A 24,458-nucleotide genomic window follows, 5' to 3' on the forward strand; every position below is an offset into this window, starting at 1 on the left:
GGTGGTCTTTCAGTGAAACGAGCCCCCCCCCCCCCCCTCAAAAAAAAGTAATGTTTTCTTTTTTAATTATAATCATATCTTATTTTACTTATGTTTTTTTTGTCTTCGTTTTTTTTTTTTTTTATCTCTAATTGATTTATTTTTTATTTGAATAAATTCTTCTTTTGGGATGGATCTCCCAGTGAAACCGGAGCCCCCCCCCCCCCCCCGTCGCACCCCCTCGCACCCGCTCCCCCCTCTCCGGCCCGCCGCTCCGCAGCTCTCTATGCGCCGCAGCGCCGCACAAGGTGCAAGCAGTGACCATGAGTGCGCCCGGGGGAGAGGCCGCGGAAACTTCGGGCTCCCAGGAGCCGGCGGCGGCGGCTACCGACACCACGCAGCCCCAGAAGAGGAGACCCGGGAGACCGAGGAAGCCCCAGAAAGTCAGTGTTGTCCGTCGAGGTTTCGCTTCACTCCTTTTAAAATGATCACGCAAAACAAAGAAAAGGTTGAACGCGGGTTTTTGGGCGCAGTGTGAATGGCAACTCCGGCGCAGGGATTAACTTTTTTCTTTTCTTTTCTACTTTCTTCTCTCTGTATTTTAATTTTTTTTTTTAATTTTTTAACACACATCTGCAAAAAAAAAAAAAGCGCGAGATCTCCTCGTCTTGTTGTTTTTTTGTGTTTTTATTATTATTATTATTATTATTATTATTATTATTATTATAATTATATTATTATTATTATTAGTGGGTTTTTTTGCGGGGGTTGTGAGATCTGCTTGGTTTTGGAGGTGCTGTGGCGAAGCTTGCGCAATGTCGAGGTCCTTTAAACAAAGTCTCGCACTGAAAGAAAGTCTCCAATAAGCCGGTCGATTATTGCATGTTTTTTTTTTTGTTTTTTTTTGATTTATACTTACTTTGCTTTACATTTTACGGAGGCTGCACAACACGCCCGCTCTTCTATATGCGTTTTTGCATGTTCTCACCATTAAAACATCCCGCGTTGCGGGTTGTGCAGTTGTTCGATTGGAATCGTCGCTGTGCAGTTTTAAAGCAACTTCGAGACGGAGGTGGAAACCTACAACTTCGAGTCATTTGCATTGTTCTGCCAAGTCCCTCTGTGCGTTTGCGGCGCAATGCAATGGCTGTGGAATGCGCCGTTCCATTGCACAGACCGAACCTAAGGATTTAGCCCTGCTGGCTGCGAGTGACATGTTCCAAGTTGAAGAGTGACGACGATGAAGATGCCACCTTGCGTGGCGCTGGTCAACGCCTTTGGTCCGATAGTTAAGTCGGAGTTGCTGGTTTTTGATCGTTTTTCTTTACTCACGCCAGGAGGGCGATCGGGCCGTGGGATGGCCCCTCCGTCTTTGTCTGTAAAAGTGACGCTGGGGTGGAAGAACAGTAAATACTTAATTTAGTTGGCACATAAATGGATGGACACATAAAAGAAAAAAAAACCCCACTGAAAATTACAATTTGGGAAGACAAAAATAACAAGGCTGTTTTTAGACTTTAGAAATGAGTAGATCTGGGTAAACCACTTTAAATGTATTATTACCATAATTATTATTATTATTATTATTATTATTATTATTATTATTTTTAATGATTTTAATTTTATGAGTAAACCTTTGGGGGCAAGATTCTTGGAAATCCAGTGTGGAGCTGCACATGTGCATGACCATCACACACTAACATGCACACACCCACACACACACACGCACGCACACACCCACACACACACACACACACACACACACACACACACACACACACACACACACACAACCTTTGTCCCCCTTTTTTTCTTTCGTCTTGACTCATAAAGCAGGCACCAAATGGGGAGACCACCAGTAAATGAGCACATTGTTGGAAAAAAAAAGACCCAGGCTTCTCTGAATGAGAGAAAAAAAAATTGGTTGGTTGGGGGTATGGGGGTTTACAGAGTGTGTGTGTGTGTGTGTGTGTGTGTGTGTGTGTGTGTGTGTGTGTGCGTGCGTGTGCGTGTGCGCGTGCGCGGGGTGGCAGGACTGGCGGGATCGGGCCCGGCGCAGCGGGTCATAGCTTTGTTTCCTGTCCTTATGCTCACGTTCATGTTCACTTCCCCTCCCTCCCTTCCTCCCTCACCCACTGCCACCACCAAAAAACACCCGCCCCCACCCACCCCACGACAGGAGCCCACCGGTGAGCCTGTCCCCAAACGGCCGAGGGGTCGCCCCAAGGGAAGCAAGAACAAGGGCCCTTCCAAAGCAGCGCAGAAGGTAAGAAGCAGGACTGACCTGGACTGATACAACCTTCTAACACGCCGCACATTTTGAGGTCACACCTTCCCTTTGCCGAGCACGCAAGGGTGGACTGCGACGTGACGACGTCTTGATTCCGTGACGAGGACGCAGGCCTAACCGCTGGGTTAGACAATAACAATGATGAAAAACAATGAAAAATGAGATGATTTTCCATTGATAAATCATTTTCTCTTTTTTTTCAAGTGTTATTATCATGGTATTCATGGCTAGAACGCACAGATCGCGGGGCGAGCCGTAAATAGCCTCGCGAGGAACAAACATCCCAACGTCCGATTACTAATAGAGATGCCCTGCCTTCGACTTTAACCCCGGTCTGTCAGGTGCGTGAACAGGGAGCCGCCCCTGTGGCGCAATAACAGGACGAAGTCGAAAAGGGATAAAATCCGGAAAATAATCTGGAATGGCGGATTGGCTGACTCGACCCCTGGCCCTGGTGCAAAACGGTGGTCTTGATAGATAGACGGACGACTTTATCAATCCCCGGCGGGGCGACCGCGGTTTGGTCGTACAGGTTGGCGTTGTGTCGAGCGTTTAATTGCGCCGTCGAACGCTACGCTCCAACGCGCCCGTACGAGGGAGGTAGAAATAGATAGAGCGAGAGAGAGTGAGAGAGAGAGAGAGATGTGAAGGGGTGGGGCGGGGGCGGGGGGGGATTGGAATTTCCCCGCAACTTCCCCCCGGTGGAATATTTAATATTTTTGGACCGCAACGTAAGTCTGGGGGAGAGGCAGAGTTCCCCGATCTCTCACGCGTTCCATTTATTAGATGGATTAAAGGGCGGTTACGGGGCCCCGATGACAGCAGCAGCAGAAGTGCCCCGCCCCCCCAGTCGGCAACCGTCGTGGTGGTAGTAGGAGTAGTGGTGATGGTAGTAGTAGTGATGGCGGTGGCGGGGATGGCGGTTGAGCGGGGCGGCACTGTAAACAAATCCCGGCGCTTCTCCGAAAAGGTGAACCACTCTGCTCGCCCCGTAATCCAGCCTCATTTCATCTGGCATTGTTATGATAAACACAGGGGATATCAATCCTGGGAGATGAAAGGAGCGGGGCCGCGGCGCCGCGGGCACCTTCCGCACGCGCCCCCCCTCCGCCAGTTGGCTCCGCGCCCTCCCACCCCCGTATCAAACACGGGGTGGCGGGGCGGGGCAGGGCGGCGGCGGCGGCGGCGGCGGCGGCGGCTGGGGCGTTAATAAAGAACAGTTCCGCCGCGCGCCTCGGACGGCTTCTTTAAAACTCCCCCAAAAAGTACACACGGGGGGGGACGTCATGCCTAACGGGATTACTCCGTACCCCCCTCCCCCAACGCTGCGAGGCTCTTCCTGCGCTCACAAATGCTTTAATAATATAGTCAGGGTGAGAACTCCCAAGATATCCTTATAAATCGATGGGGGCCCCGCCGTTCCAGGCGCTAAAAACACTGTGAAAGAAATTGCACACGTGCGCACACTCCCCACCTAACTAGGTGCACATTCGCATATTCTGGATCAAAAAAACCCCAAAAACCCTCGCTATTTTTATTATTATTTAGACCTTTTTTCATTACTTGGATTTACAGCGGGGATTTAGCTTTTGCTCCGGGTTATCGTCGGACTCTTCTTTTTCCAAAGGCTGCAACAGGAAGTCGAGAGCTTTCCTTCGCGACGGTGTGCGGGGCAAACGGTAAACATTAAAACTGAACTCTCAAACGAGCTAACTAACCCAACGTTTTTGTCCCCGGCTGAGCTGAAAGCCTCGCTTAAAGACCCTCTCCGCCCGTAGTTTAAAATGACGTTGTATATCAATGTTGAAAGTGACGGCTAACTCCAGGCAGCTATGCTAAGTCGTTAGCTCGCCGGTTGGATTTCATCATCTCAGCCCCCGGCTTGTCTTCATTTGCGACCGTGGTCGAACCAAGCCAACAGAATGATCCGCTGCCCGTCCATCGCCTTGATACAATTGCAGGTAAAATTGTTGCGGTTGCAAAAAAGGACCGACCTGCCTTTTGCAAAACCCTGTCTACTTAGCCTTACGTGAGGTTCTGGAGGTTAGCATCCATAAAATGTGCAGCTCTGTGTTACTGCATGTCAGACTCTGAATGGCATCCTAAAACGGGGTAATCCGCCACATCTGGCTAGCTGTGATTAATCATTAGCAGTTAAGCCACTGTCACTACCGTGCCAACCCCTGGTTACCTCTTCTTACCTCCCCTTCCTTGCTCTTTTGTTGACCATGGTTCGACCATTTTAAAGCCCCGGGCGTCCACGCCCTTCGCAGTCCCGCGTGCGCTCTCTTTTCTCCGGGTTCAGGTGAGGCGGACGAACGGCTCGATGATTAATTCAGCACAGGGTGCTCCTTTTCAGACCGTCAAACGCTCCCCATTAAAAATGCAGGGAACTCGGGTTACGGTTGCTTGGATTGTTTGGCTGGTGACACGCTGTGTCATCGTCCCCCTTGTGGCCTTAAATGTGAGCTAGCACAGTTAAATGGAGAAAAATTCACCACATATGTGATATATACAGTTTGGAATTGGGATAAAGATAAAGTATTAATGCCAACATTCTTATTTCTGTGTTTGGTTCGGAATCCAAATAATGAGCCGGGTCCAATAAGTGATGCCCGCACAATTATCAAGACCCTTTCAAAGTGAACTAAAATGAACTTTGTTGCAAGTTCCAGCTATCTGTATCACCCCATCCCTTTCGCCTTCTGCCTGGGTAAAAAGTGGAAGTTTGGTGGTTGCATTCCCAGACATAATAGTTGTTGTTTGCGTGTATTTCTGATGGCTGTATTGTACTTTTCATAACATTTTGGTTGTTGAAATTCAGCTTAATCACTTGAGCTAAAACTTAATCAACTCATCCTGATGATTCAGCGGGTAAAGGGGGACTGTCGGCTCAGTCAGATTCACTTGAAGCCAAAAAAATGTTACAAATCCAGCCGCGTAAACGGCATATTAGTGCCGACTCAGTGATTGAAATTTGGTAAAGGACCAGAGTTAGAGCGACGTACAGCCCACTTTAATCCGGCTCACATCGCAACAGGAAGTCGGCCCTATGTGCCTGTCCATACCTCAACCAAGGCAAGACTCTTGAAAGGCTTCGAAAATGCCTGTGAGGACGCATTTTTCTTCTAGAAAGAAAGGTTGTCCTGATCTGGGATTTAGGGCAGAACAGAAAAGGATCTCGCCTCCTCAAGTCTCATCTTCGTGATTTAATTGGGGACTCAGTCCGGCCAAGTCCAATACTTACGGCATTTAAAAGTTCATATTTCATAGTTTCCCCCTGAGTTTCTGCCTTCTGTTTTGCAGCCTTCTGTTTGGCAGCCAAACCTTCCCTAGGTAGGTGTCTTGTTGGCGTATTTGAGTGTGTGTGTATTTTTCGGAGAATCTGGGATGTACCGGGTGAAGCCCTGCTGTGGATCACAGAAAAGGAAATGGAGGTGTGTGTGTGTGTGTGGGTGTGTGTTTGTGTTGTGTGTGTGTGTGTGTGTGTGTGTGTGTGTGTGTGTGTGTGTGTGTGTGTGTGTGTGTGTGTGTGATGTGACCTGAGGCATTGTGGCTTGTGGCCAGTGTCAGGTCTTTTCCATTGGGGGCGGCGTTGCGGTGTTTATCTCTTAAAAACATCCCTGATACTCACCCCTTTGCAAAATTCATAGCAGTCTGGCAACTTGTCTCGGGTTTCACCTGGATCCCCGCCCACTCGGGCCGTGGAACTTAGACACGACCTAATATCTGATGAATTATTGAGATGCGTCTTGTCTTGTTAATCGCGGCAGAGAGCGGGACTGGGGCTCCTTCCTCTGGCCAAAGCAGCTTCTCCCGGGTGCGTTTCTCCCACCTCTTGCAAATGTCACGTCGTTTCAACCGCAGAATCTGTTAAGGGAAGCTACTTCTTCCCCCAGCGTCCAGAAGCCGTTGGCGTTGCAGCTGTTCTAATAAGTTTCAAAACTTATTAGAAGTTATTCGGTGCTTCTCAGCTCGTGTAAAGACATCTTATGTCTGTCTTATGACCCCGAATGCCCTTCATACAATGCACATTGGCGTCCGGGACAGTGTATCTGCCAGGATGTTCTCTCTGCCTGTCACACGCCGCACAACCAGACCGTAGGGCTGTAAGACAGTCTCCGGTTGGATGTCTTGATTTTGGGCAGATAGGTCAGCACCAGACCTTAAGCTTCCTTCTCGAAAGGTTGAATGAGCTCTCCCAGGTCGACTGAGCTTCTTGGAGAAGTAGGTCACTGGTCTCTCTAACCCCCGGGCCACGCCAAGAAGCGGCACGGCAACGCTTCGGATACGCTGCCATGCTAATCAATGTGGACGGTCACACCAGCCGGTAGCACCGGCGTACAGTGTACCTGTCGGCAACACGGAGGACAGTGGAAACTATGCGGTCTCCTTGCTGCTTAGAGTCACTACGTGCAGGCTCTAGTCAAACTGACTTGTCAATCAATAGATTTTTGTAGTCGAGAGAGCTGTCAATTTATTTACAAGGTATTATTAAGCTATTAATATGTTGTATCAAATGTAGAAGAATATATCCATTGCATGTTTTTCTTCATTTAATAATCTTACCACAAATAACCGATAACAAAAATAATCAGAAAGCACTTATTACAGAAACAGCTCAATAAATACACATATATAGATGGTGGAATCTCCTGCATCCTCTGGTTAATGGGACAAACCCACCGCTGCCATCCCTGCCTTCTCCTTTGGAGCCACGGAGCAGAACCGGCACCGCCTTCCTCCTGTTAATAGCTGCAATGTATTTAAAGATTATTACTCACTCCAGCGATAAAACGTGTTGTATTTAAGCCAGAAGCTGATGTGTGAAATATAAACAATAAACGCTAAACTCACAAACGAATCCAACTAAGTTCATAAACAGACTCCGAAGGCGAATAAAATGGAAAGTTGAGAGGTTGAAAACGAAAGCAAAGATTCACTTAATTCACCTACCCATTGAAAGTTGAGAAGTTTTAAGTTTAAAGTCTCGAACGCTGTTCATGCGAACGCGATGTGGACGGAGTGGAGACGGACCAGGAAGGAACTAACGCTTTGGTGTTGCTGACGTGACGCTGACAGTATGGTGTGGCCCAGGGGTAACCTGACTGCCTCAGCTGCTCCCGCTCCACCGCTCCAACTCCCACTAGTTTGAAAAGGTGCATCAAAATGTGGAGCCGACAACACTGGTTCACATCACGATAAATGGCTGTTGATCCACCGAAAACACGCTCCCCGTGTTCAGACCACGCAAACTTGAAGCTTTTCTTCAATCATTTAGACAAGGGTTCAGTCACGGCAGAGAATTTAGGTTCAAACCTCCACTCCAGTAAAAGCAACATACAACAATCTCATAACCTCCCGACGGCTGCTTGGTGTGGGAAGCTTCTGGTTTTGCCTTTCTGTTATCACCTTTCCTTGTCCCACCCGATGACTTAAAGAGGTGACTTGCTCTTTTCCAGCCTCTCTTTTCACTAGATTTTTCAACCAGGCCAGCATCTTGCGACCTCTCGAGGAGTTGACGCAAATGCGGGCACAATTTGGCGTTGCCCACTTGCCACTGGACACGACTACATTGTCCAAGTATGCAACCACTGTGACCTTTGTCACCCACCTCAGAGGAGCCTTTTTCCTGCCGAATAGAAGGACAGAGAATACACACAGGCCACTGGGCGTAACAAAGGCGGAAATCTCCCTAGGGTGTTGAGTCACTGGCAAACTACCTTGCGGTGGTCGATACAGGGTCTCAGTTTGGTATCTCGTCACGGCACCGGCACAATGGGAGAGCTCCGCTCACTCTGGCCAGGCTCTTTCGCCCCAATATCTAACTGACTCTGCCTTGTTGCTTTGGCAGCCAAATCTTCGCTCAGTGGATGTCTTTTTGGTGTGTGAGTTTTTGCATTCTCTCAGACTCTGATGATGCTGTGGATGTGTGTGTGTGTGTGTGTGTGTGTGTGTGTGTGTGTGTGTGTGTGTGTGTGTGTGTGTGTGTGTGTGTGTGTGTGTGTGTGTGTGTGTGTGTGTGTGTGTGTGACCTGAGGCATTGTGGCTTGTGGCCAGCGTCAGGTCTCTTCCACAGGAGCCGGCCTTGTGTTGTTTTATCGCTTAAAAATATCTCTTCATACTTGTTCTTTTTTTCACCACCCGCCTCTTTGCAAAATTCATAGCAGTCTGGCAACTTGTCTCGGGTTTCACCTGGACCCCTGCCCACTCGGGGCAGCGGAGCTTAGACACGACCTAATATCCGATGAATTATTGAGATGCGTCTTGTCTTAATCGTTAATCGTGGCAGAATGCCGGACTGAGGCTCCTTCCACTGGGTTTCTCCCACCTCTTCCAAATGTCACATCATTTCACCGTCTTAAGGATCTGATAAGGGAAGCTGTTCCTTCCCCAGCGACCACTGGCCGTTGGCGCTGCCTCTGTTTGAAGAAGGTAAACGCTTATAAAACAAACTTTTAAGGGCTTTCAAAACGGATAACCGCCTCCGCCTCAACGGCCCAGGTGATTAAACACAGTTATTCGGCGCTTCTCAGCGAAACGGACACATGAGAAAATCAGCCCCGGCTCCTCTGTTCTGCATCACAATGGCGCTGACTAAATCCTAAGTCTTTCACGCTTGTCCTTCATATCAAAGAGCGATTGTCGTGCGGCGACAGGGGGTCGTACGTCAAGCTGAAAGCTGCCCGATGCCACACAGCCTCTATTACTGTCAATTAAGCGCTTATCTGTCGGGGTGTCCCCGTCGATAGCGGCCGATTCATTTCCCCTTGAATAGCGTAGGGTTCTCCTTTGTGGCTCTCGAGAGGCAACTTTTCTTGCCTCATGAGGGGAAATTTAGGTGGAAGCCGAAGAACATTCTCATTTTGTTATTGCTTTACTGTCACTTTGTAGTTATCTGACATAAATTTCAACCTGCTGTTTTTTTATAAATATTTTAAATATCAAATGTCCTTTTTGTAAATATCAAATTACGGCTTGTCGAGAACAACGGCGGCCAAACAAAAGAAGTGAATCCTAATTGAATGCGCCTTCCTGCTCCACAGAAATCCGAGGCCACCGGGGAGAAAAGACCCAGAGGGAGACCCAGGAAATGGGTAAGCTGGTCACATCTCAATCCTGTTCCTCAGGTTGTTCCGAGGGTCGGGCTCAGCCGGCCGACGACAATCATGTTTGCGGTGGACGTTCTGATATTTTGGTCAGTGGATGTGTCTTCACCAAAATACAAAACATCTAGAAGCTTAACTGCCCAGTCTGAACGCGTTCCGGCACCGCCGATTGGCCGATGGTATTGTTGAAATGTCTGCATTTGTACGTGGCGTTCCGAGGCGGAACTGGGGAAATGTTTGCGCTATCAGTCAAGGAAAATGTTTACTCCATGGGAAGACTTGGATAATTCCTCAAACAGCCCAAAGCCCAGTGTTTATCGGCTCAGGAGCAACGCTGATTGATGGTGCGAGGGGAGTGATGGAGGGAGGGGGGAGTATGGCCGCCGGGCGTTCCGAGTGCCACCAGCGAGAGAGTTAAAAGATTCAGGAATGTGAAACTTTCTCCCGCCCAATGTGATATGATATTAGGGCCGGGGTGATGTACATGAAATATGTTGTGATGCTGATCCCAATTTTCAGGGAAAACAGCAACGCTATTTTGATTTTCAAAGAGAAATGACCCTATAAAACAATCTCTATCTCTATTTTTTCCATTGGAAGGTATTGCAATAAGAGGGAAGGCTACAAAACATGGCCAAGACCTGCATCGGTTTTGTGGAAATACAATATATCGCACAGCATTAGATTAAACCTTTTTCAAAAAACCTTCTTTACGCATGGTCGTTGAGAATGATCAGACCAGCAGAAGGAACTCGAGTGCTCGAGAGAAAGGGTTCACGCTCATGTTTTAGTTTCTTATCTCGACGCAAACCTGCCGCCACCGCCAGTGCAGACGACCGCGCAGAAGAAACCACGTTCTTGCTCGTCCTGTGACATAGTTCTTAGCAGGTCCTTGCGGTCCTTGGAGTGCTTGAATCTTGTCTTCTGAAATTGAAGTATTGGAATACCTGGAAAATAGCCCCCCATCGGTGCTGAACTGTTTGAAAAGTGTTTGGAAAAAACGTGATCATTGAAAACCTGTGATATTCCCCCTGGTTTTATTGTTCAAATCGTAACATATGACATGAGAGTTGATAGCTGAGAGCTATCAGGGAGGCAACGAATCAGCTCAGGGCGACTGCTGAACCCTTGGTCCTTGACTGATAACAAACAGTGCGGGGTTTATTGCCATATTTACTTGACAGAGGTGGTCCCTCTCATCCCAGGTACAGACACCTACACACCGACACCCACACGCCCACGCAGTGGCCTCTGGGGCTTTACATCAATGGCTCCTGGCAGCACTACAGACGGGGCTGCCGGCTAAACTGGCTCGCACTCTGGTAGGCTGCCACGGGGCATACGTAATAAAAAAAAAGAAACAAGGAAAAATAGCTACATGACAATCGCAGGTGCTGTGCAGTTCACATGGCAAAACGTGCAACGAGGACTCTGCTGACTTTAATGAGCCGTAACCAATACGCTCTGGCTGTAAATAAGTTGCTTTTCTGACCCGGGTTGAAAAAGTCCACCTTCCTCCATTGGAATTTGCATGGCAGTATGGCGAACCCCCCCCCCCCCCAGCTACACTTTGGGTAACGATGGCAACCTTTGGCTGTGTTGGACAGTTTAGGTCGTTCTTTGTAATATATCGAGAGACCTGACTTTATCAATATCAAAATCTCTATATATGCGGTTCTTGGTCTGGGAGCATTGTGGGAGGCCAAGTTTAGCTTGGTGAAGTCCACGCCTGTGGGGTGTGTGTGTGTGTGTGTGTGTGTGTGTGTGTGTCGCAAGAGTAAACGCCGTGGCCCAGGGGTCTTCCTCCTGAGGCACTCAACAGGGCGGGCTTGTGGGCCTGACTGCCTCTGTCCGGGGGTAAACAAGCGGGGGCTCCCCTTGTTCAGCCTCCGCTTAGCCCTCCTGGAACTCATTACGGCTACAGGGGGCTGCTGGAATGTTTTTCTATGCCCCCCCCAAACCCCCAACCACTGCATACACACACACTAAATGGATAATAGGAAAAGGTGGGCCACCACCGGAGGGAGAGAAAGTCCTGCTTCACTCATATCTGTTGCACTGGGAATCGGCAGAGTGGAGGTCCTCCCCAACCCCGCAGGGTCACGTCTTACAGTATCTGCGTGATAAGTAAGCGGCGAAATTTTTTTATTTAATTTTTTAAATACATTTTAAATTTTTTATTGAGCCAACGTCGGCTGTCTGGCACTTACCGTAGGCCACAAAAGAACATTTACCCCCTGCCCAGGGTTCATTCTCGGAGATTAACTTTCATTCACAAAACTGCCCGGCCAGATCCAAATGGATTTCTCGGCCACAGCCTCGACGAGACTCAGGTGGTTAGGTGTGTGCTGGGGAGGAGTTCATTGTCCCAGATGGCGTTCAGAGCGATAAGAGCCAGAACGTTTTTCCTTTTGCAGTCGGAGACCTTGGCTGGCAGACAGGGAGAGGACTGTTTACTTAACAGGGAGAGTTGATTTGCTTTTTCCCCTGTCTCTCTCGCTCTCACTTTCGCTCTCTCTCTCTCTCTCTCTCTCTCTCTCTCTCTCTCTCTCGCGCCAACCTCTGCCCGAAGCAGTTTTTACCTTGCCCCTGAAAACGGGGGTCGGCTTTTGTTATCGCCTCACGCGGTGAGGTTTACACAAAAAGCGAAGGTCCGGAGGGGACGTTCCCAGGGTGTGGCGCGCAGGGGGTGGAAAGACGCGCCCCGACTTGTTCACAGCGCCCCTGCCACGCCGGCAAGGCTTTTATTTACAAGTTTAAAACGGCAAGTGACCTTCACTCGATCTCACACTTTGAGCCGAACGTGCGGCGGCATGCACGCCGGTCATTCTTGTTGCTGTGTGGGTGGAGGGTACACATACAGACTCTCGCGCGCACACACACACACACACACACACACACACACACACACACACACACACACACACACACACGCACACACACACCTATGTTTGCACATACACACACACACACACATAATTATTCACAAGCATTTACATGAGGAGAAGGGGCCTGAATGGACACCCAAAAACAATTAAGTAAATACCTTGGTTCGCAAATCCTTGAACGTGTACTGTATTACTGCAGGTTCAAAATCTAGGTGCAATATATACAGTATGTGATGATTTAGCACTACAATTTAAAATGTATTGTACATCGTGCATCAACATATTTAGTAAATATATTGCAGGGCTATCCAATGTCTACTATTAAACAACAGGGACAGCGGACAGGGCGGGAAGTTGTCGGCAACAAAAAGTTTGAGACAAAAACGCGAGGCGTGGTCGGACTTCGAGGCGGCGGCGAATTCTAGCCGCAACACGGTATGCATTCTGGGATGGCCATGGCCAAGGGTGGGCAAACCCCCAGAACGTCGTTCCCCAATTTCGGCCTCTCCAAGGGACTTCTGACCCTCATCGGCATGTCCATAGCGGTTTCCAGAAGCCTCCCCTCTCCCGTCGCCCACCCATTTGTATCCTCCCTCCAAGCGCAGGTGGCAGCGCAGGCAGGCGGGGGGCCGTGCCAAGCGGACGAGAATCCCAACCCACCCCACCCCCCGTTGTCTCTCTGTCCTCCCAACGGCTCACATTAATCAGTTGTGCCCCCCCCCCCACCGCCCGTCTCCTGTGCCAGCTGGCCGGCATCCACTGGGTGTGTGTGTGTGTGTGTGTGTGTAGTGGGGGCGGGTTGCATGTTGGGCTTTCCTCTGCAACGGTCCAAACCGGACCACAGCGCTTGAGAGCGGCGTAGAGAGAGAGAGAGAGAGAGAGAGAGAGTTATTGCCCCCCTCGCTATTTGTGCCCCCCTCCCCATTTAAAGTCAAGCCTCCCGACTTCCTCCTGAACGATGACCGCAGCGCCTAGAGACAATGGAGGCATCCTGTCGGGAGCGCGCGACCGCAGAAGGGGGAAGGAATCGCTGAGCAGGAACTGGATGACGGCGACGGACGGACACTTTGTACACTTGTATTGGCTGCTGGGAGGGCAGGGGGGAGGGTTGCCCACTTCCGTACCGGCTCGCTCTCGGCTCTAGTCGACCAGCAACTCAAAATACCGAATATTGTCACCCTGTAAGTCCAGTCAAGTGGAAGTCATAGTTTCGTCAAGTACCATGCTGTACCCGGACTATAAATGTCTTTTGTAATAAGTTCTACGGGTATAATCCTTGTCTCCAGTTAAGGATGCAGCCTCGATTTGAAACGTTAAATGTCTAAACTACAACACTTTGGACCCTTTGTCCAAAGAGACTTACACGGTATCCATACAGCGATGGAGGCGGCCATGCAAGGCTCATCGGGAGCAGTTAGGGGGTTAAATGTAAGTGGTTACACTTCACCGGGCCGGCAACCCTCCAATTGCGAGATGACCCGCTCTACCTACTGCACCCGTGCCCACGCCCCCTCTCAAGTCACATGCGAGCGACGACCTGCCATCCCATCAACGCGTTCCCCGTTTTTGTTCTTGCGGATTTTGAGCATGATCTGACATCACCACACCACACAAATCTACTCCTTCCCAGTTACATATAGGAGCTGTCACTACTCTTTTTGGGAGGCCAAAAATGCTCAGCTGCCCTTGAGCGGTTTCCCTGCCCCTCCCCACTGCACAGCTGCCCCCTTTGCGCCCCCCCCCCCCACACACACACACACACACACATCCAAAATGCATCCTAGGGTGTGTGTGAGACACCCGCGGGGGAGCTCGCTCGCACCGGCCGCCTGTCGCCTGTATGTCGTCTTCCACGGCCCGGGGGGTGGGCAACCAAAACCTCAGCCCATCCCACACTACTCTAAATGGAGGCTACTGTTAGATCCGAGAGAGAGAGAGAGAGAGAGAGAGAGAGAGCGAGAGAGATGCGCTTTTGCTGCTCTTGGCTGCACTTCTGCTGCTCTTGGCCGCAGGACAGACGCACTGGAGGCAGGTGCCAGGGAGTAGGAAGCGTGTGGGGGGGCGGGGGGCTAGTCTGGCTGAGGTGATGAGCAGCACAATTGGGAGCCGTCCAGCACCTTGGAAACGTGTGTCTGATGGGGGGGTATCGTGATGGGAATGTAGTGTCGAAGCGTTTTGAAAGGTTTTTATAGCCGCGACTCAGGAGGAAATATTGAGGTCGCCATCTTGATTCGTCATCTATGAATCAGTTCCGGGGGGAAAAAACGCGCTCGCCCTTCAAGGATTCGAGATGTGCCCGGTGCGGTGCTGCGGCAAGACGTCACGTATGTTTGGATCGCGACATCGGCATCACAATCACCTTGTTTGACTTCTGACTGTTCTCTGTGCTTTGGCCCTCCCGTCCGCACGGAAAACGGCCTTTTAGGTCACCGCCAACGAAGCTGTTGGAAACGAACGCCTTCCAGGGAAGGAGATTTTTCAGAACTCAAAATTCACGCGCACTCACGTGGAGGAAGTAGCGCAGAGCTTCTCAAAGAACCTACGCGTTCTTGGTCCGTAGAGTGTCGTGTTTGAACGTTATGAAGATCCCTCTGTTCTTCGGCTGTTTCACGTGTAGTTGTGATTTCATATGAGCGCCCCCTACTGGCATGGAGGCTCATGGGAGTGCTTTAAAAATTGTTTTTGCGCTCTTGTGTGGACAGGACCGTGTGTGTGTGTGTGTGTGTGTGTGTGTGTGTGTGTGTGTGTGTGTGTGTGTGTGTGTGTGTGTGTGTGTGTGTGGACGATGCCTTAATCACTTTTTATTTGCACCACCGGAGAGAAGGGAGAGAGTTCTGTTCACCTTCTCGGATTGCTGACATGCTTCTAAGTTTATTGCGGAGGGGGCTGAAGTTTTTATGTCAACCGTGTGGATTGGCCAAATTAGCATCAACCCAGAGGTCCAACTAATGGCTCAGTACACGGGCTGGAGTAAAGACAGGATTTGTACCTTCCGGACCTGGGATTTTCCCCACCTCTTCAGACAGAATAACAGGGTAACGACGGACGTAACTGCCCGTCGTAAAGACACTTGTCTGTTTTTTTTTTTTTTTTTGCAAAAGGAAGCGATGAAACCGACCCCGATCGGTTTTCCTCTCCCCCCCTCCCCTTTTTTTTTCTTTTTTTTTTTTTGCTCTCACAATGTGGCTCTTTTCAAACTTCCCAAAATAGATACAGACATTTATGTCATTAGGAGTATTTCTGCCGCTACTATTATGAGGCAGGAAGTGAGCTGTTCCAGGCAAAGACAGGTTAATACATAACATCTGCAACACCCCGTCTAATACAAGGGGGGGGGCTCGGTGCCTTTTTTTTCTGTGCATTAGTTGAACTGGTCTGCACATTTCTTTCAACAAATTCATTTTTCCCTCCATTGCATGGCTCCATGGCTACATCTACACTGCAGATTGAGTTAAAAAAAACGGGGTGAGAAATGTTATCTTATTTTGCCTTGCAAGATTCCTTAAAATGGACATATTATGCAAAACTCACTTTTTCAGTGCTTGTGCACATACATTTGGGTCTCTGATGGGCCTACTAACACACAAACTGTGAAATAAGACAACCCAGCCAGTTTTTTGTGAGCTGACTGTTTCAGAAAACACGTCCTGAAATGAGTCGTTCAGCTTTCCTGCCTTAATCAGTCATTGCAGTAATATACGTCACTTCAGTAGAATTAGAACCGCCCCCCATCTGAGTAACTCCACCCTTGGCTGGAGGGCGACCGGACCCACTAGCATTGAAGCTCAGAGCTAATCATGGGAAGTCCTCTGTTTTTGGGAGACCAGCACAAATCTTTTAAAAGAAAGAGGATTTAATACCAACTGTTCGTAACAGAACTGTAGACGCTGGAAATGTAAGTTTTTGGTGTGTGTGTGTGTGTGTGTGTGTGTGTGTGTGTGTCCACGGTAGGTCGACTATCGGCTGCGGCGTGCAATCCACTCCGTGTTCTCCAAACATAACCATATATTGTAATGATTTGATTTTATTTCCGCGACGTTTCTGTAATTGAATGAAACGAAAACTCCCCAAGCCCCGCCGTGTCCCGTGGCGCTACAAGCTCTGTGCTCCGGACACCACGGTGAAAGTCAGAACAGACTTTTAAATTATGCCTTCTAGATCTACTGTAATATCAGTGAAGACTTTGATTTGATTTCTCGCCTCAAATTTGTTCAGAAGCAGATTTTGGTGGACAGATACGATGAAATTGGTCAACGTTTACCGACTAAAAACAACAGAACACAGAGTAAAGCTCAAACCCCATTGGCTCTAGGAGGGAGGACCCTCCCATTTAGACAGATTAGACGGATGGATTTAGAGTCATACTCTGAGTGGTATTTTCAGTAAAAAACTTCAAAAACATGTTTTGAGACCTCAGAGACCTATATGGACTTAAAAAAGATCAAAGCAAAAATACACAACAGAACATCATAATCACACGAATCAAGTATGAAATGGAAATTGCCCATGAAAGATATGCAACAATGTACATTTCAACACACAATATTGAAAAAACACTTCAGAGTTTGGTCATTGTCCTCGGAAAATTTTGATTCTGGTCTCGATTTTGTAGTTTTGAGATGAAAAAAAATGTATTGAGCAAAATCTGATAATGGAGTGAGAAATGATTGCCCTTGGTAAGATTTCTTAAAATGTTGTATTCCTAGAATAAGTCTCAAGTCCTTCTGAGAGCCTCAAAAGCCTACCGCTCTCTTAATAAAGTGACGTATTCCACTGTAAAAAATAAAAAAGCGCATGTTCTCCAAAGAAAGCCAGCAGGAACAAAGTCTCCGAAAATACATACACATACACTAACATCTTTGCGATTGTAAAGTTGAATGGAAGAAACCAAATGCTGAAGTATTGCACTAACCGCCCCCGCCCCCACCACCTCCACCTCCATCTCCACCGCCCCCATCTTGCTTTTTAGAAACTCTGGGAACTGATTTCACTTCAAACGGTGGAGCCTCCCAAATGGAGCCGATCCAATTTGTCTGCGCCTTTCTTTACTTCCAGAGCTACCGCACCCCCCCCCCCCCCCCCACACACACACACACACACACACACACACACACAAAACCCCTTTCAACAAAAGGCTGCTTGTCCTGCCAGGAATTTTCCACATTCCTTGCAGTGGCAGGCATTTTTCTGCCTCTACAAAGGACCCTTCGGCAAAATTTCCCCCTAATCGCCGGGCCCCGGTAGGTGCCATTCATAACTCTGGGAGGCGGGAGGGATAGATATATAGATAGATAGACAGACAGACGGACAGACAGATAGACGGATAGATAGATAGATAGACAGACAGATAGATACCTTATTAAATTGGGATGGAAGGAATCGTACAGGGAGAGGGCGAGGGAACAACTTTGAATTTCTGATATACATTTTTGAAAAGTTATTTATGAGGGAAGGGGTTGAGGGCTTGTTGTTTTTTCTTCGTAGCAAAAATACACAACGGAACGTCATAATCACACAAATCCGGTATAAAACGGAAGTTGTCCATGAAAGATGTACAATAACATCAATTAAAATAAATAACAAACTTCAATAAAAATGTACCATACCAATAAACTACCCTGTGCATAGAATCGCATTTGTACATTCTGTATATTTTTGGTTAAAATTTTTACTATATTTTTTGTTTTGTATTTTCTCGGCTATTTGTGTACATTTGGCTATTTTTACGTAGCTTTTTAATCTAATAATTTGTTAAATTATATATCTATATATATACATAAACCCAAATTCTGATTGTAATCTGAGGTAAATTTTTACTGAGTGTAGGGAAGTCGGACGCCCCCTTTGTCGGAGGCGGATTTATTTCCTGCTATTATCTTGTTACATTTTCAAATCCCCGATAAAAGTATCACTTTGAAGAAGAGCTATATGTTTTTTATTTTAATTATTCAAGATTCAAGAGGTTTTTTTGTCACATACATACACATACGTTCATACATATATGCAGTGAAATGTCATTGGAACGCACCCGGAGATTATGCACAATTAGTTCTAAAAAATACTAAAATGTGCGTTATTGTTACATCGTTTTTGTTATTGTATTTATTTAATTTTAATTAAAGAAATTTGAACCTTTGCTGTCAGCAGGCTGTGAATACAACACAGGGTATTCTGCAAGCGTGGTTCGAATTCTCAACCTGCAAAGCCCTGCAAAACCCCCCAAAAATAGATAGCTTCTTCCTGTTAGTTTTTGTAGCTCCGAAGGAAGGAAAGGGCAGAGGGGACGTCGCACGACAAATGTTTCTGGGGGGACATAAAAAACAGGGATTTATTATTTTATGTCAGAGCCCCTGTCCTGGCAGGCTCCGAGCGAGCCTCTGCCTCGACTTGCTGCACGTCGTTCCCTTTGATTTCCTCCTACCCCCCGTTCCCTTAGGTGACATCATCCATTCGGCATCTGAAAGGCATATATATCAAATCACCTCTTTTTCTTTTTTCTTTTTCTTGCTTACGCCGCTTTTCAGTTTAATTATATTTTATCCATCTATCTATCCACCTATTTGTAATATTTATCATTTTTACAAAGATCAGCATCACCGGGAAGGCCTACGCTTTAGACAGTCCCGTCGGTATTGAGCATGTGTAGCAGTTGTCGGTTTATTTTGTAGATGATTATTGTTCAATTTGAGGTTTATTTTAAAATTCTGATTTTTTTTTTGTTACTCTTTGAATTTATTTTATATTTCCTTATTTCCTATTTTTTGATCATATTTATGTTTATTGCATTTAGCTTTTTTTTTTGTATTTTATTATTATTATTATTATTATTATTATTATTATTATTATTATTATTATATTATTATTATATAATAATAATATTATATTATTATTATTATTATTATTATTGTCTATTGTTTTGATGTGAGCTGCTCTTACACCGTAATTACCCTCCGGGGATCAATAAAGTATTTAATCTAATCTGGTACTCTGTTACACGGGGGTGCCATGAGAATAATTTGTACTCCTTCAGTACCCATTGTGCAAGACCAAACAAATGAATGAGAAGTTTTGAAGCTTTTTGTTATTATCACACAAACTTGCAACTAGAATAGTTGGGGGAGAAAAATAGTGAAAATGTAACCATGCGACAATTCTGCCGCACAGAGACTGGGGCCAACGGATTGTTTTCGTAACAGCACGACGGTCGAAGTTTTGAAAAACCGTCATAGTTGACATTCCTGCCGCGCAGGATGTTGTGACGGGGCGTCCAGGCCTCGACGTGGAAACAAAACATTAATCTCTCGGTAGTAAAATTAAAAAAAAAAAAAAGTATATAAAAGTCTCTGTGTTCCTGCTCTGGCTCTTCTCAGAAGATTCTCACCGTCTTTAGCATCCCATTTAAAGTCCATCGGAGATATTTCTATGGCAGACCTTTTTTGTGTTCATCATCAGAGTTTTAAAGGGACCTATTATGCTCCTTTTTACACAACTGATTATAGGTCTCTGAAGACCCCAAAGCATGTCTTTGATATTTGTTGCTGAAAATACCACCAGATTGTGCATTCTAGCCATTATGCCTCTATAACCCTCTTGTTCCAAAACGGGCTGTTTGTTGGGGGAGGACCTCCCAAGGACCAAGTTCTGTGAGCCAATGGGGTTTGAGCATGGCTTCCAGCTTTCGTTGCATTTACTCCGTAACTTTCACTTATTGCACCTTATCAGTCCACAAAAATCAGTTTCTGAACAAATTTGGGGTGAGAAATAAGCAATGCAGTTGCCCAATTTTCACTCATATTATATCTACAAGGCCTCATTTAAAAGTTTGTTCCGACCTTCGTTGCCGTGCTCCAAGCTTATGGGAGACATTGCACTCTTGTACGTGAGGATTTTTTTGTTTCATGTAAATGTCGGAAAATAAAAAGAAATAAATACATCTACAATAAAAACACACAATTTGTATTGCATTTCGTTTTGCAAAGCTCAACTGATGGAGTAGATGACCATATAAAGAAATGCCTCATGAGCTGACATCAGCTCGTGCAGAGAGTAGAAAAAACCTTTGAAATCCGAGCGGTCAGAAGCATGAGCGTTTTGTTCACAGCGATTACTTTGTCATTAGTTTACCTCATTATTTGACACTTTGGCCACGTATAATATGAACATTCAAATGTTATATATATATATATATATATATATATATATATATATATATATATATATATATATATATATATATATATATATATATATATGACAGAAAATAAGGAAAAGCATAATTGGTCCCCTTTAAGGCTCATGTCAAAATTAATTAATTAATTATATTTTATTTTCCGATGTTTACATCAAACAAAAGATTGTTTCAACTCCCCGGTGCATCATGTTGGGGTGTCCGTGTCCCCCACAAGCTTGGAGCACGGCAACCAAAGTGGGGCAAACTTTTAAATGAGGCCTTGTAGATGTAATATGAGTGCAGATTCAGCAACTGGATTAATTATTTCCAGCCTCGAATTTCTTCAGAAACATATTTTAGTGGACTGATACGAAACCCGGAAGCCCTTGCTCAAACACCATTTGCTCACAGAGCTCGGGGGTTTGGGAGGGTGGCTCCTCCCGCATAATCAGCCGATTTTGGAACAGGATGGTGTAGAGGTATGTAAGAATGGCTAGAATGCATAATCTGGTTGGTATTTTCAGCAAAAAAAACTTGTTTTGGGGACCTCAGGGACCGATATTAACTTGTGTTAAAAGGAGCGTAACAGGTCCCCTTTAACTCCACTTCCGCTTATTCCGACTTGTGTTGTTTGGTTCGAACGCTAGTTGGCCTTAACTTACAATTGAATTGCTTAAGTAGCTAGATAGTTCAAATGGACGGTGGGATATCGGAAAGGAACGCTGGGTGTTCCCTCGCAAGGCCCTTCGAAAACAGTCAGGCTTTCTTGCACCAGGATGGTGAAACAGGACCAGCTCCAGATCTAGAACCATTGCCTTGGTCCAGGGCCGGCCATGAAGCAGAATTTCATTTGGGGGCCCCCCACCGCCTCGGCGCCGCCAACACAATTGTTAACGCTTAATCATTCACACACCTACTGTAAAGCTGACATACCCATTATCAATTTTATCAGTTGTTGTAGCTGTGTTGCGTACATAATACCAATGTCAGCCTGGCATGTCTTTACCCTTTTATTGTTTTTTATCTTAAAAGGTGGTAAACTCACAAGAGTGGCCTGGTGTTAATTTGCACAATAATATTCCAAGTGATACAGTACTAAGTGGCGGAGTGAACTAATGGCCTGAAAATTAACAAAATAAACCGGCAGACAATGCATTTACTGTAAACAAATTAACCACTTTAATTGCTTTAGTTAAAAAAAAAAATGCAACATGCAAAAGAGCAGAACAACGATCAACTATAATTAAAATCAAATTACTTAGATAAACAGCATCTCCCTCAGTAAAGTTTACTTTTATATAAAAATAAATGCAAATGTGAAAAAATCAGACAATACTAAATAAATACTTAAATAATGACATAAAATGAGCAGAGGGGCCTGTAACAAGATAACAATAATGGTTCAGATCTAAATATGAAGCTTGGTAATTGTTTTGAAAACTAGGTACAGATGTGTAAAACGTTCAGAAAAAAAGGGAAAAATTCCAAAATAAATTACTTTAATTCAGACATTTACTCTCATTTCTTTCTCCTACAAACTGCGTCAATATTCCACTTTCTCCTCAGAATCTGTTTCCTGACTTTTCTGGAGGCAAATTCATTTATGGCGTCACTGTAAGAGATCTGACGGCCAACTTTGTTGTTGATACTAATTAGTGCAAGTCCACGCAGTCTTTCTTGGGCCATGAAAGATCTCATGTAGTTCATGATAAATTTGAGCAGAGTGCAGGCTATTTAGAGAACTACCCAAAGATTTGGGTGTACAACTCATAGATCTCATTTTGAGAGAGGTGAAGGTGGAGATACACTGAAAAAGAAGGAGAAGTTTTGGATCAAAAAGACGTCTTCAGAACAAGATAAGAACAAATTGACGCGGTGATCTGGGTTCTTGCGCTGTTCTCAGCCCAAGCCGCTGAGGGCAACTTTGCCTTTCGCCTTTCCCTCGCTCTGAGAGCTCCCCTTGTCGCGATTGATCCAAATGCTATTGCGTCATGGCAGGGGACGGACTTCAACCTGCTTTTCCGGGTCATTCAATCTTCTCCGTTTCCCGGGTCAACAAGCTCTGAGCATGTTTTATATATATCATATCTCCTCAAATATACGCCGGTACTCAAATATAAAACTGTTCATGCGGCTGACTCCGAGTCAGTGTGTGTGATTTTATTTTATTTTTTCCTCCAGTGCTGTGTCGTTCTCCGAGCGCCGTGCGCACTTCGCACACTCTGTGTGCTTCCCGTGCTGGATTCATTTTGTTTATATCTTAGATCTAATGTTTGTTAGTTTTTACTTGTATGATATGAACATTTTAAAGCGAGGGACGTTCTGCCTTGGATCTGGACAGTGGATTGCGTAATGGAGAGAGAGCGATCTCTGGTCCACTGTGCGTCCCGTATCTCAGAACAAAAAAAAAATTATGCGGGTTTATTTTAGATGTATTTATTTAGACAAGCACGGCACCCAGACGGCAGTTGAGGTGAATAAAAGCCACGGCCACTAGTTGAGGAAATACGGGTAAAGTCAGAAAATTACATTAAGTTTGATTTCACAATTTTTTCTTTTTCTTTTTTTCTTCTTAATTTAAAGCAAAGCCACTCCTCCAGAGGTCTTACCGGGTATCCTGCTGACGGTGTTCTGGGACATGTTCTCAAGGGGGTTCTAGCGTCTTTGGTTCTCACGTCTTTCTAAGTGTATCTCCGCCTTAAGTGAGAAGCTCGAATGTGGTCGTCTTTGTTTGGGGGAGCTCCGGGAGGCGCTCCATCTCTGTAGCCAGTGCACTCCCGTCAACATCAGCCTCCTCCCCACGGGTGAGTTTGTCTCCAAGAAGCTGAGACTGTCTGTGTCTGTACATCAAGTTGGCTAAAGTTGAGAAGCACTCCGGAGTTGTCTCTGACTTCCTCGAGGGGCTGAATGCGGTCCTCCAAAGACTTGATGCTACAGTCTACCACAGCTACTGTATTACGTTTTAGGAGTCAGTTAGTCGGTCTATTAGAGAGGAATTTTCTACTTTTATTTTTTATTTTTATTTTTTCCCTAGGACATATTGTGTGCTATCACCGGGTGCGTTGCATTACATTTCACTGCATATATGTATGAAAGTATGTATATGCATGTGACAAATAAAAAATCTTGAATCTTGAATCTTGAAATCTTGAGCATTAAACTGGAAGTATCCTTCACTTCCAGTCTCTTCATTGCATCAGCTCGTGGCTCATCAGCTGCGTCGTAGGCCCGCAACCTCTTCCCCTTCAGCACTGCCTCAGTGTTCATTAATTGTTCACAGATCTCTTTTGCTGAGACCTGTGCAACCTTAAAACCAGTTGTCCTGTAACTGCCTAAAGGTTCTTTGTTATTCTGAATGAGACCCACTGCAACATCCAGCTGCATGTTGGTTGATTGAAGGTGTTGCTTGTGGTGTTCGTTTTGGAGAGAATGTCATACCAGAACGCTCAGCAAATTTGAAATCGAAACGATCCGATTTATTCGGCAAGGGAGTGGGCCTCAGCTTTCACTGTGGAGTCATGAGCCTTTTGCCATGACTTCTAACAAAGCCTCGTCTGCTTGGTAGCGTCAAGGTTCAATCCTGTTAACCCTGCTCTCCCATCGCGTTTCACTCTAGGACTTGAGTGTGATGTCCGCGTGCTTATTCAAGATGGCCCGCCTTTGAGGAGACCCTGAGAAGAGTCTGTAAAGTTTTTCCACATTTCCAATATGCAGCATCTGAAACCGTTAGATTTAATGTACGTGCTCCACAAGGCACATGAAAAGCATGTGGATTTTTCGCTAACAGACCAGCCTGCACACCTTTATTTCTGTCCTTCATGTTCAATTCTTCGAGCCTATTAAGAATTAGTGTGGACAAGCCTAGACCAGTGGATTCAGGAGCTATGAGAAATCCCAAGATTTCTCAGACATCTGTTCTCGGTGACTAACATCTGGAGCGCAATCCAATATTATGGCATAATATTTTGAATCTCTGATTTCTGCCACCATTTTGTTTCAGTATTTCGTCACTGACATAGCAT

The 24,458-nt window shown here is 46.1% G+C and overlaps 1 protein-coding gene across 1 annotated transcript in view; it reads left to right on the top strand.

Moving 5' to 3' along the window:
- Positions 1–302: 302 nt before the first annotated feature.
- Positions 303–24,458, top strand: part of hmga2 (high mobility group AT-hook 2) — a gene marked incomplete at both ends in the record, with an annotated part of 39,891 nt that continues 15,735 nt past the window's right edge. The window contains 3 exons of the mRNA XM_080022526.1: positions 303–422; positions 2,159–2,245; positions 9,316–9,366. Of these exons, the coding sequence (XP_079878652.1) occupies positions 303–422; positions 2,159–2,245; positions 9,316–9,366 (258 nt within the window). The remainder of the gene's footprint in view (positions 423–2,158; positions 2,246–9,315; positions 9,367–24,458) is intronic.

This window comes from Zeus faber (assembly GCF_960531495.2).
Source record: "Zeus faber genome assembly, chromosome: 21".
Classification (NCBI taxonomy): Eukaryota; Metazoa; Chordata; class Actinopteri; order Zeiformes; family Zeidae; genus Zeus; species Zeus faber.